This window comes from Triticum urartu, chromosome 5, assembly GCF_003073215.2.
Source record: "Triticum urartu cultivar G1812 chromosome 5, Tu2.1, whole genome shotgun sequence".
NCBI classification, from domain to species: Eukaryota; Viridiplantae; Streptophyta; class Magnoliopsida; order Poales; family Poaceae; genus Triticum; species Triticum urartu.
In genome coordinates this window covers 623832785-623845958 of record NC_053026.1, presented here as the reverse complement: position 1 = coordinate 623845958, position 13174 = coordinate 623832785, and the positions used below count along the sequence as shown (strand labels likewise).

Here is a 13174-nt window from a genome sequence, read left to right as displayed (position 1 = left end):
TGATTAGTGTACGAATGAATTGAGGGCATCACACCAGGGCTCAATGCGCGTTTGCAACTTGGCCAGGGATGGACGCAAGTCCGCGACAGTGAGCCTAGAATCACTAATGGGCGTTCACAAGTAAGTCGTTGGGAAGGAGCCCAAGCGGCAGTTGAGGCGGTTGGCAATGCTCAAACATTCCTCGGGAGAATAGCCCATCACCATCACATCACTCTTATCGAAATTGATCTTGAGGCGAGACATTTGTTGGAAGCAGAGGAGGAGGAACTTAAGGTTAGAGATGTCCGTCTCCGAGCCTTCGACCATGATGATGGTGTCGTCGGCGTACTGTAGGAGGGAGATCCCAGAGCCGCCAGCCAGGTGGGGGTGATCCCATGAATATGGCCCGCAACCTTAGCCTTGTCCAGGATGGCAGCAAGCGCATCGACCACCATGTTGAACAGGAATGGGGAGAAGGGGTCGCCTTGACGGACCCCACATAGGGTGGGGAAGTAAGGGCCGATCTCCCCATTGATGTTCACGGCAGTGCGACCGCAAGAGACCATCTGCATCACATGGGTGATCCAGTGCTCATCGAAGCCCTTCCGGAGCAAAACTTCCCAAAGGTCCAACTAACGGTGCCATAAGCCTTATGGAAGTCAATCTTAAGGAAGACCGCCCTGAGGTGTTTAGATCGCACCTCATGCAGGACCTCGTGAAGAACCAGCACCTCGTCCAGAATATACCGCCCTTGGATGAAGGCGGTCTGGTTAGGGTGGGTGATGTGGTCAGCAAGCAGGGTCACCCTATTGGCGTACCCTTTGGCTAGGATCCAAAAAATCATGTTAATGACCGTGATCGGGCGGAACTGGCGGATGTCGGAGGCCCCAGAGACCTTAGGGATGAGAGAGATGATCCCATAGTTAAGGCGCCCAAGGTTAATGGAGCCAATGTAGAACCCATCAAAGATGGCCATGATCTCGGGCTTAATCACATTCCAGAAGGACTGGAAGAACTTAACCGGGAGGCCATCCAGGCCCAGGGCCGATGAGGGATTCATGCCACTAATGGTGGCCCAGACCTAGCCTTCTGAGAACGGGGCCATGAGGTCCGAGTTCTCCGCGGCGGAAACTAGCTGGTTGCCAGTCCAGCAATTGAGAGCAAGGCAAAGGCCGCTCTGAGGAGCGGGGGAGAATAAGTCACGGTAGAACCCATCAACGTGGGTTCTAATAGCACTAGGGGACTGAAGGAGGGTCCCACCGTCCCACAAGAGAGGGGTGGTGTTGCGTCTACGGCACCGTTCGCAATGGCCCGAAAGTATGCGGTATTCGCATCCCCTTTCAAGGCCCATTTATGGGCGCCCCGCAAGCACCAATAGGCCTCTTCGTCGGAGTAAATGACAGAGAGTTGGTCTTCTAGGTCGTAGCGGGACAGCCACTCCTCGGGGGAAAGGCCAACAGCGTCCGCACGAAAGTCTAGGGCCTGGATGGCAGTCAACAGGGCCTTCTTACGCTCGCGGAGATCACGCCCAAGGTTGGCGCCCCACCCCTTCATGAACTATCATCCACGGTTAACACAAAACTGCCACCCGTCAATGGTCGAGGGAGGGCGGGGGTGGGGGTAGGCACGTGCCTCCACCCAACGCGCAGCGACCGCCGCAACGAAACCAGTTTGGGACAATCAGAATGCCTCAAACCGGAAGCGAGGGGGAATCTGCGGCCTCTCGTCAGCAGGAGGGGGACGTGATCGGAGCCAATCCGGGTAATCTCCGTCAGGGACGCCAAGGGGCAACGGAGATCCCACTCGGGGGAAACTAGGACCCGGTCCAGAACGGACTAGGTCGGGGCAACCTGATGGTTGGTCCAGGTGAATCTGGCGCCAACCCTATCTATCTCACGGAGGCCGAGGTCAGCAGTGCAGTCATTAAACATTTGCATCCGTGCAAAGTTGACATGATCATTGCTCTTCTCCTCCGTGAAACGGAGGAGGTTAAAATCGCCCCCAACGACAACGGGGAGGGAGGCGGCCGAGACCTTCCTGTGAAGCTCTTCAAGGTTTCGTTAATTTAGCTCAATTGATAGAGAGTGTTTATTAAAACCACTCCTTCCGGTTTAAAATACAAGGCCACTATGAAAAACAAAATTTGCATCTATACAAGACCACTACTGCTTCCCGAAAAGGATTGGGTTAGATTTTTTTTCCTTGTACCATGATGCTTATTAATGCAAACTTTGCATGTAACCATAGAGAAAAAGACACCACTTGCAACATGTTAATTAGCTTGGAACACGAAAGGCTTCCACAAGGTTAGTCGTGCTATTTAATACTAGTTCGTCTCGTTTACTTGATATTCAGTGGTCTTTTTGTCAGGTGGTGTCGACCAGCAGTGCATGTGCATTATTTTGCGTTGCTTTTTTATCTAATTAACTTTTTTTGACCAGTTTTGTATTGTTCGGATAAAATTAGGTGAAAAACTATTTATTCGAGTAGTTCCCTTACTACACACGAACGCCCACCTTGAAAGCCCCCGCACAAGCGCCAACGCCGAGGGCTCACCCAACCTCTCTTCTTGCTGCTTGCTGCCAGCGGCAATGCCCCATCATCCTAAGAGCAACTCCAACCGGGCGATCCATTTTGTTCGCCACTTCCGTGGGTCGCTGCCGACAACAACGCTAGCCCAACATGCTGATCCATTCCCAAAAACAGTCTGATTCGCTTCTGCGCTGACCTATTTCCGGCCCAAAATTATGCGCGAAATGCGTCAGCGCAGACGTACATGCCGTGTGTCTCCTCGATGCCCGCCGCAGTCCCACTTGGAGGCCGCCGCCCAACTACCGCCCACGGTCATATTTATGGCGACCATCGACACCAGGCCCACGCGTCAGCCAGTGGAAACATCCTTTTTTAATCCACGCGTGCGGGGGTCAGGCCTCATCCACTTCCGTCCACCTCTGGCCCCCATCACCCCCCTCGTGCTTCCTCGCCGGCGACAACCGAAACCCTGGGCATGGGGTTCTTCGGCAGTGGCTCCGGCATGGGCAGCGCCTCCTCTTCCTGTGATCCTACTCCTCCTCCTCTGCCACCGCCGGTGCATGGCCGCTCCGATCGGCGGCGTCTACACATCCCAGTGCACCAAGCACAGTGGCACTGGGAGTTAGGCAGACGTTGCCGCACCACTGGCACCTCGATCTGCAGCGGATCCCGGTGTCGGCAGATCCGCAGACATAACGGGCGCATGATGAGGAGGTGCGCAGGCGCTGGGCGCAACTCACACCGTCGCAGCGGCGCATGCCCGAGTACGCCGCAGACTCTCCCCATTGGGAAGCCTGGTTTGCACTCAAACACGAGGAGCAAAGGCAGCTCGGCTTGCAGCACCACCACGTCAACCCCGGCCTCCCCCTGTCGTCAAGCCGGAGGAGGACGAGACCAAAGCTGCCTACCAGGCGGCGTTGGCAGAGGATGTTGGTGTCAAAACTGCCGGATCTTGGGTAGGGGGTCTCAAACTATGGATCTTGGATCGATGGGAAACAAGGAACGTGGGACACGATATTTACCCAGGTTCGGGCCCTGAAGAAAATCATCCACCATCACCACCACGCCGTCCGCTGACCCAGATCCCAATGACCTCTCCTCCTCACTTGCTGGATCAAGGAGGAGACGTCACCTAGCCGTACGTGTGATTAACTCGGGGGTGTCGTCTATGTGATGCTCAATCGGATTGGATCATGAAGAGTATGACTACATCAATCACATTCATTAAATGTTTCTGCTTTTGGTCTACAAGGGTACGCAGACACACTACCTCTCGTTGCTAGCATCTCCTACATTAGATCTTGGGTGAATCTGTAGGAAAAAATTGTTTTCCTTGCAACATTCCCCATCAGTGGAATCATGAGCTAGGTCTATGCGTAGATGTTTTGCACAAGTAGAATATAATTTTTTTGCGGATGTTGATGTTCATATTGCTACCCTCATATGTTATTTTGGTTTGGCGGTATTGTGAGATGAAGCGGCCCAGACCAACTTTTCTTATCCTCGCACAAGAGACCGGTTCTGCGACTGACATGCAACTTATAGTGCATAAAGCGGCTCGCAGGTGTATGCCACTCCCACTGTTGTTGAATATGATTTGACAATGGCGGTCCTTGAAAAAGGTTAAAAGTTAACTTGCATATCAATATTGCGGCTTTGCGTAGGTAAGAACGGTTCTTATATGTTGCCCTTAAAAGCAACGTAAAATTTGCAAGAATAAAGTAGAGGGCGTCTAACTTGTTTTTGTAGGGCATGATGTGATGTGGTATGGCCAAGATGTGTTGTGATATATGTGATGTATGAGATGATCATGTTTTGTAATAGTTCGCAACTTGCATGTCAATGAGTACGGCAACCAGCACGAGCCTTAGGGTTGTCTTAATATTATTGTATGACATGTGTGTCAATCATTAAACGTCATGTAATTACTTTACTTTATCTCTATGAGTTAGCAATAGTTGTAGAAGGAATAATTAGTGGTGGCAACCATATGATGGCACTGAGGACCTAGGTGTGATGCCTGCGATGATGAAGATTATGCCGATGCTTTTGAGATGGATATCAATAGCACAAGACAAAGGCCATCATGTCACATATTATTTGCATGTGATATTTGTCTTTTATGCATCTTATTTTTCTTAGATTGCGTTGGTAGCATTATAAGATGATCCCTCACACTTAATATCAAGATAAAAGTGTTCTCCTTTACTATGCATCATTGCAAAGTTCTTCGTGTTGAAGCACCTCGTGATGAATGGGTGTGATAAATTCTACGTTCACATACAGCGGGTGTAAGCAAGTCTTACACATGCAGGAATATTTTGATTAACTTGGTGAGCGTAGTATGTACAGGCATGGCCTCGAAACACAGAGAACCGAAAGGTTAAACATGAGTCATATGAAAGATATGATCAACATGTAGATGTTCATCACTGAAACTACTCCATCTCAAGTGATGATCTGACTTGGGTTATTGAAAATGGATCATGTATCACTAAACAACTTAAGGGATGCTGATTTAAGTAGGATTTTATTAGTAAGTTGATTAGTTGAACTAATAATCATGAACATAGTCTAAATGTCTTTGCAAATATGTTATAGATCAATGGCTCGTGTTGTAGCTCCGCTCAATCTCAATGTGTTCCTAGAGAAAGAAAACTGAAAGATGATGGAAGCAACTTTGCGGACTGGCTCCATGATCTCAGGATAATCCTCACTGCTACACAGAAGGCCTATGCCCTTGATGCACCGCTCGGTGTGCCACCACTCCCTCGACTGTAGATGCTATGAACATCTCGCAAATAAGGAGTGATGACTATTTGATAGTTCAGTGCGCCATGCTGTATGGCTTGGAACCAAGGCTCCAAAAACATTTTGAGCACCACAGGGGCATATGAGATGATTGAGGAACTGAAAATGGTATTTCAGGTTCACGCTCGTGTGGAGAGGTATGAAGCCTCATACAAGTTCTTTAGTTGTGAAATGGAAGAGAACAACTCCGTTAGCGAGCACGTACTCAAAATGTCTGGGTACGCCAATCGCCTCAATCAGTTGGGAGTTAATACTCTTGATGAAGTAGCAAATGATAGGGTTCTCCGATCACTGCCACCAAACTATAAGGGCTTTGTGATGAACTATAACATGCAAGGGATGGAGAAGACACTCATGGAGATTTTCATGATGTTTAAAATTGCGAAAGTAGAAATCAAGAAAGAGCATCAAATTTTGATGGTCAAGAAAACTACCAGTTTCAAGAAGGCTAAGGGAAAGAAGGGAAACTTTAAGAAGAATGACAAGCAAATTGCCACTCCCATGAAAAAGCCCAAGGCTGGGTGGACCTAAACCTGACACTGTGTGTTTCTACTGCAAGGGGAACGGCCATTGGAAGCATAATTGCCCCCAAGTACTTGGCAGACAAGAAGACTGACAACATCAACAAAGGTATATTTGATATATATGTTACTGACGTGTACCTTAGTAGTGCTCCTAGTAGTGCCTGAGTATTTGATATTGTTTCAGTCGCTAATATTTGTAACTCGAAACAGGGGCTGCAAAATAAACGGAGACTAGCTAAGGACGAGATGACAATGCGCGTTGAAAATGGCTCCAAGATTGATGTGATCGCCGTCAGCACGCTCCCTCTACGTCTACTTTCAGGATTAGTTTTAAATCTTAATACTTGTTATTTGTACCGGTTGCGCGATGCGAAGCGGATGAGCGCTTCGAATCAGCGGTGGCAACCTTCGACAGCTAGATCCCTCCATTCATGTGGAGTGAGGGGGTCCGCCGGCCGACTGGAAGTGCCAGCGGGGGTGCGGAGTGGCTGCAGTGTGAGAGGGAGTGCCGGTGGGTGTGCGGTTTGATTTGCACGCCGTCGACGTCGATGAAGTGCAAGCAAGGGAGAAGGGTGTTGCGGGAGGGAGGTGAATTTTTTTCCTTGATTGAGGCCCGGCCGAGTAAATATAAGCGGCCGCCACGAGGAGTAAAATTTTAGAAGAGTTAAACTGGAAAGGAGTTTGACTAGGCCTGATTTAACTTCTCAAAATGATTGTTTTTCGGAAACACTAACGCCCACACGTGTGGAACGTCTCCAACTCGCCCACACGCCTGGATCGTCGTTGGTTGTTTTTTGCACGAATCCTGACACCAAAAGATGGATTTGGGGTGCCACGTAGGACAAGCCCGGTGTGTGGTGTGTAGGTAGTTCGCCCGCACGCTGTTTCTCCCTCGGACGAGACCGGTTGCGAGTCGGGCGTGCGGTGGAACTGCTGTCGCGCCCGCACGCCGCGCACGACTTCTGTTCCCCATCTCCCATGACTGCCCTTTTTCCCACTCTCCCACACCAAGTTGTCATTTGCCATGTTTTCTGCAGGGTACATGGCAACTGCCCTATTTGTGATTGTAAGCAGATGGCAACTCTCTTTACCCCGAACATGTTATTGTTGCCACGTCTGTTTTTGTAGCGCTAAATGGCAACTGTCCAGTGCTAGTGTGTGGCAACTGCCCTATTTGTGATTATAAGCAGATGGCAACTCTCTTTACCCCGAACATGTTATTGTTGACACGTCTATTTTGTAGCTCTACATGGCAACTATCTAGTGTTAGTAGGTGGCAACTCCTAAAGATACCACCGTCGCCCACATGCCCGTCTCCTCTCCCACACACCAAAAGCTATCAGTTGCCATGTGTTTTTGCAGGGTACATGGCAACTACCCTAGTGTGCTTGTAAGCAGATGGCAACTCTCTCTTTTACCCGAACATGTTTTTTGCCATGTTTTTGTAGTGCTACATGGCAACTGTCTAGTGTTAGTAGGTGGCAAATCCTAAAGTTTTCAAATCATGGCAACTGTAGTAGACCAGACCATACATGGCAACAGCTACAGTTGCCCAAAAATGGCATCCGACACTTAACCTGAGATGGCAACTGTAGTTGTCAGACATGGCAACTGCAGTTCAGCAACATGACAACTACAGTTAAACGAACATGGAAGAGGGTTCGGACCATGGCAATCGCGGCGGGACGCGTGGTTACTACCACGCGGAGCGTGTGGCTCGCAGGCGGGGAGGGGCGAGGGCCGATACGGGTCGTGCGGGCCGTGAGGTCGCTCGCCCGAACGTGCTAGTGCGGGCGATTGCGCCGCACACCGAACGTGCGGGCTGTGGTGGGGTGCGCGCGGACGTGCTCGTGCGGGCGGGCCTGTGTCGATGCCACACGGGGCGTGCGGCACATACCCCCTAAATGCCACACGTGTGGCAGTTATCGTCGTCCTTGTTTTTTGACTCACTTAACCAGTTCCGAGGGATCAACTAGATATGATTTATATCGTTTGGCCGTGTATCGTGGAGCCTTGTTTTTCTAAATTGGTCTGAAAGTCTATTTCGAGAATATACTGCTATCGCAATTCATAACTAACTATTATTTTTGATAGGGATACTACACACACAACAAATGGTTATGTCACTGCCAAAACCTACTCCATCCACAAATAAGCCCTTCACAAACCCTATGCCGCCGCCACAACTCCTGCCACCACCTCGGTCCCCTCTCCTCTTTCCCGTCTGGCGGCCTCGTTGACAGCAAGAGGAGTGGGGACCTGTCTGTCTTGTTTTATTTTTCTTAGGTTTTGTTTCTCCGGTGACATCGACGAGGTGATGGCGACGATGGCGTGTTGGAATAAAGTCTCTCCGGTCTCTCCCTACCTCGACGACGTCCGATCCGGCGCCGGCGAAAGGCCTGTGAGAGTTTGTGTCCCCAGATCGGTTGGTTCCCTTCAGATCTTGGCAGTTCGTGTGTCTTTCAAGGAGCGCTTGTGGCTGGCATTTGGTGTGGTGACTACGACATCTTCTTCTATGTAGGTCTGTGGCTTAACCCGGTTTCTCCAACTCTCTGAGCTGGTGGTGATGAATTGCAAGCCTGTTCTGTTTGGGGTGATGCTCCAGCCGATACTGCTTCAACGATTTTTTATGCTCCAGCCGATACTGCTTCAACGATTTTTTGATCTCGTCTCAAGAGACGAGTGGCAATTGCGGTCTTCAAAGACTTGTATGACGAGGGCGTTTGCAGGTGTAGTTTTTCTTTGCTGTTGGTTTACTGCAATTTTCAATCTCCGGCGAGCGGCGTACAATCAGAGAAAGAAGAAGACTAGTACGCTTTTTAATGTAATTTTATTATTTACTAGTCGTTTTTCGTCCAGTTGTCTATCCATTATACTGGTCTTTATTTTCCTCGATGATAATCAGATTTAAGATGCCCTTTGAGTGTGTCTATTAGAAAAAAACTACTCCATCCATCCCATGCCCGACAAGCAGTCTTATTTTCACATCGTAATCTTGCACAGATAGAGATGAGCAATCAACACAGCGCTTTTGTTCCCTTGCATCATCCCCGTCACATCACATGCATGTAGCTGATAGCTCATCCGGATGAAAGATTACCTAAGGCCAGTTCTTTTGAGCGATTCTACCAGAATCATCCCTCTCCCTAGCTTCTTATAGAATCACCACTTTATATGTTTTTTACAATCCTAACTAATTAGACACTAACTAGATAGGATTGTAAAAAAAATATGAAGTGGCGATTCTGGGAGAAGCTGGGGAGGGGGGTGATTCTGGGAGAATCGCTGACAAGAACCGGCCCCTAATCCCTTCTAAAATCTCCCAGATAGCGAGACCCACGATTTAATCCAGCATATTCCATCGATCTATCAGCACTCGTCACACGCGGCGCGGATGGACATGCAAAGACTTGGGTTCGTCGCCGAGCAGCATGCACATGATTATAACCAGTACTCCGGTTGCTCGCCAGCAGCCCGGCCGACCGGACCGAGATAGCTCCGACGCGTCCAGATCATACGTACTCCCGATCAAGGTTTTGGTTAGCGCAATTTTACCGAGAGGGACGGGTAAATGTGGTTACCATGGTTACCGAGAAATACCGAGAATACTTCGAGCGAATTTTATAGTTGAATTTTGGATTCAAATAAGTGAATGAACGAATATTCAAATCAGAGTCTTCTCAAAACAGGAACTAGATTGCTACCAACATGCCAGAACCAACTCGCATGGCATTAATTAGATCCTACGTACTTTAAATTCAAAAAATTAAAAAAAATGATATTTTTTCTCGGTATGGCCATTTACCGAGAGGCACGGAAATACGCGGTAACCATGAGAAATCTTAAAATTTCGACCGGTAACCAAAACCTTGCTCCCGATCCCATCGCAGCTTGCCCGCCGTGGACACCCCCCACTAAACAGTTTAGTAATAGGAGTGGTAGAAGAAACAAGATCGACCGACGACCAGCTATAGCAAGCCCGTATGCACAACGCGGATAAGCAAGACCTCTACACCAAATTCCTTCCGTGACTCGGCCCCGTTGGCTCCTTGCTACAGGCAACGCTCTAAAATCGGCTGCGTCTCGTCGGCGGGGCGAGAGCGCGTGCCGCCGCGGTCACCGCGCGCCGCTGTTTTTCGGGGCAAAACCAGCCGCGGATCTAGCACCCGCGCGCAGCTGATCGATCGGCGCGCCCTGACACGGTGACATCCTCTCCAATCTGTCCCGGCGCCCGTGAACCCGAGGGCGCTGCACGTATGCGCGCCCAGCCCGCTCGCGCCATGCGGTCCGCGGGTGTGCTGTGAGCTGCCGCTGCCCGTGGCGGTAGACTCATCAGGCCAGGCCTTGGATCATGCGCGTACGCAAAGCATCTCCGTTTGGACATTTGTTGCAGTGCAGCCGCCGGTACTTGCGCACTTGCATAAATGGTTTGCGCAAGGGACCAACCGGCCGTGGCGACAGGGATCATCAAGTGCACGGAGACACGAATATAATAATGCATGCGTGCAGGGCCGATCGATGGGTCGATCGGCAAGCAGTTCTGGTCCGTAGTGCGTGCGCGTTGTTTTTGCTTGTCTCCATGCACGAGTCACGATCGATCCGAAAGCTCATCAAGATGATCGAGGACTAGTTAAGTAGTAGTAGTAGTACTCCCTAAATCTCCCAGACAACGAGACCCCCACGTACGATCCAATCGACCTTTCAGGACTCATCACGCACGCAACCGAGCGGCGTGATTAACCGATCGACGGCTGGATTACCCAGCGAAAACGCCGGCGGTGCACGCGATCGACGCGTCCTCACCAGCAAAAGCAATTGCCGCACGTACAAACTACAGGTCCCGTCGTAGCAGCTCCGTCGCTTTCATTTCATCATCATTACTAGTAAACAAGAACAAGTTTCAACAAGATCGCTGATTATTACTCCCAATGCCTACTCCCCCTCCGATCCGGCCCCTAAGTACACACGCATAAACAAAACGAACACCCAAAGCCCCCAAAGAGTTAAAATAACGGGGAGATTCCATTCCATTCTCAGGGACAGCTTCGCCATTTTCTGCCCGGTGCAGCCGTGACCACACACCAAAGATCAGTGACTAGCCAGTTGATGCCAAGGAATTAATGATTGTCGCTTGGGTTTGTCACACCGCATTGAACTCCCAGGTTGCTTCCTTCCGTGATCCCCAGCCCTACACTACACTGACATTTGGAATCTAGCTAGCTGCTAGCTAGCTATTGGGCGCGTTGCTTGCTAGGTCTTGGGAGTATAAGCGTGAGGAGTTTGCGCAAGCTCTCTGGGGAGATATTAAGGGAAGCAAGCATATTCCAGAGCTGGTATACCTACTACTAGAAGTCTAGAACTTGGGCGGCATGGATCAGCTTGACGAGCAGTCCTTCCTCGACGAGCTCATGTCGCTGCGCCGGGAGGAGGCGCTGCCGCCGGCTCCGGCTCCGTGGCAGGCGTACCCGGGCAGCGGCATGATGACGACGAGCGACCTCCTCTTCTACGGCGGCGAGGGCGCGGAGGCGAGCAGCGGCACGGACATGGCCGGGCCGTTTCTTCAACAGCCCATGGCGCCACCGCCCTCCGCACCTCCTCACCGTTCCCACGAGGAGTTCAACTTCGACTGCCTCAGCGAAGTGTGCAACCCTTACCGGAGCTGCGTCGGCGGCGTCCCTGGGCATGGGGTCGTCCACGCTGCCGGCCAGGCGCTGGCTCAGTATCCCCTCCACGACGCCATGGCGGAGGACGATCCGAGCGGCAGCAACCTGCATCGCGGTGGTGGGGCGTCGTCGTCCCCGGTGCCGTTCGTGTTCGGAGCAGGAGGCGCCCGGGAGAGCCCAGAGATAATCAGGGGCGTCTTCCCCGGCGCCCACGCTAGAAGCAAGCTCAACGGCGGCACTACGTCCAAGAACCTCATGGCGGAAAGGCGGCGCCGGAAGCGTCTCAACGACCGCCTCTCCATGCTCCGCTCCATCGTGCCCAAGATTACCAAGGTGTGTGGCAAGTCGCAACTCGTATTATCCTATGACCTAATTAGTTAATTAACCTAGCTAGTGATTTATTAATTTCTATCGACTAGCATCAATTGACATCTTTAGATCAATTCAATCGATCGATCAATCTGTAGATGGATAGGACCTCGATCCTTGGGGACACCATAGACTACGTGAATGAGCTAACCGAGCGGATCAAAACCCTTGAGGAGGAGATCGGCTCCACGCCGGAGGAGCTGAACCTGCTGAACACCAGGAAGAATGTCTCCAGCGGTAGCAGCGAGGAGATGTCGACGAGCAATTCCACCAATGTAAACACTTATCTCAGCAGGCAGCTGATCAAATTACAGGATCCAGACATAAAATCTTTTTTTTCGAAAAGGATCCAGACATAAAATCTGAACTAATTGTTATCACAGTTTGTCATCGAGAAGCAGGGCGACGGCGAAACGAGGATCGACATCTGCTGCGCCACAAGCCCCGGCGCGCTGATCTCGACGGTGAGCGCGCTGGAGGTGCTGGGGCTGGAGATCGAGCAGTGCGTCGTCAGCTGCTTCGGCGACTTCGCCATGCAGGCATCATGCTCACAAGTAAGGAACTAATCGTGTGCCTTTTTTTGGAGGAGCGAAATTTTCAATTAATTTCTTGCCCGAATGTACATTTTTCTCTGTTATAATTCGATAATCGATGCATGGTATGTGTGGCGTATATATAGGAGGAAGGGAGGAGCCGAGTGACAAGCACCGACGAGATCAAGCAGGCATTGTTCACGAGTGCAGGCTATGGAGGAAGGTGTCTCTAGATCTATCGAGCACGCCAATTCATCAAGCACATGCACAACAAGCTGCTTGCAATTGTAATTTTGCAACCGTCCGTGAGTTCTGTGTTTGCAACTTTGCATATATTTGCTTGAGTTGTTTTCAAAAATATCTGCATGAATTAATGTAGTGTTTATGTTAAAATTTTGAATAGTAGTGCTATCTAAAGTTCAGCTGTTTGCGACCAGATTGTAATAGTTGGGTGTGTGTCCGTGAGTGTAATGCATGCTTGTATGTATCAATGTATGGAGTGGTGTATTGGGATTTGGCCGACATGAAAAGATACCAATCTGTTGTTGTAGGAGTATTTGGTTGGGCACTGTTACAGCTTTTTGTTTCTTGCGTATGTTTAGCTGTTTCCTGACAACAATTGTTCATCAAGTTTTGTCCTGGGCTATACGAACAGTGGTCAAGAATTGGGTACACATATGGGCACATATGAACCAGCCCTGACGAGTACCTCTCGTACTGTGCACACAGTGGTCCGTTGATTCCTTCCATGTTTGGAGAATTG

General features: G+C 50.2%; 1 protein-coding gene across 2 annotated transcripts; it reads left to right on the top strand.

The window, feature by feature from the left end:
* The first annotated feature begins 11054 nt into the window (after positions 1–11054).
* Positions 11055–12941, top strand: LOC125511361 (transcription factor BHLH3-like). Of its 2 annotated transcripts, none has more exons than XM_048676715.1 (4): positions 11055–11842; positions 11977–12153; positions 12280–12432; positions 12558–12941. In XM_048676715.1, the coding sequence occupies exons 1-4, from the start codon at positions 11216–11218 to the stop codon at positions 12642–12644; spliced, it is 1044 nt and encodes a 347-aa protein (XP_048532672.1). In that variant the 5' UTR covers positions 11055–11215; the 3' UTR covers positions 12645–12941. The 2 variants fall into 2 exon arrangements, with proteins under 2 accessions (XP_048532672.1, XP_048532671.1); XM_048676714.1 differs by having other exon boundaries at positions 11061–11842; positions 12262–12432.
* The last annotated feature ends 233 nt before the right edge of the window (positions 12942–13174 follow it).

What these genes read in the sequence shown, in the direction of transcription:
- LOC125511361 (XM_048676714.1), top strand. Translation starts at nt 11,216, where the DNA reads ATGGATCAGCTTGACGAGCAGTCCTTCCTCGACGAGCTCATGTCGCTG. An exon ending in TCGTGCCCAAGATTACCAAG is followed by an intron (nt 11,843 to 11,976) that starts GTGTGTGGCAAG and finishes ATCAATCTGTAG; the next exon opens with ATGGATAGGACCTCGATCCT. An exon ending in TGCAGGCATCATGCTCACAA is followed by an intron (nt 12,433 to 12,557) that starts GTAAGGAACTAA and finishes GCGTATATATAG; the next exon opens with GAGGAAGGGAGGAGCCGAGT.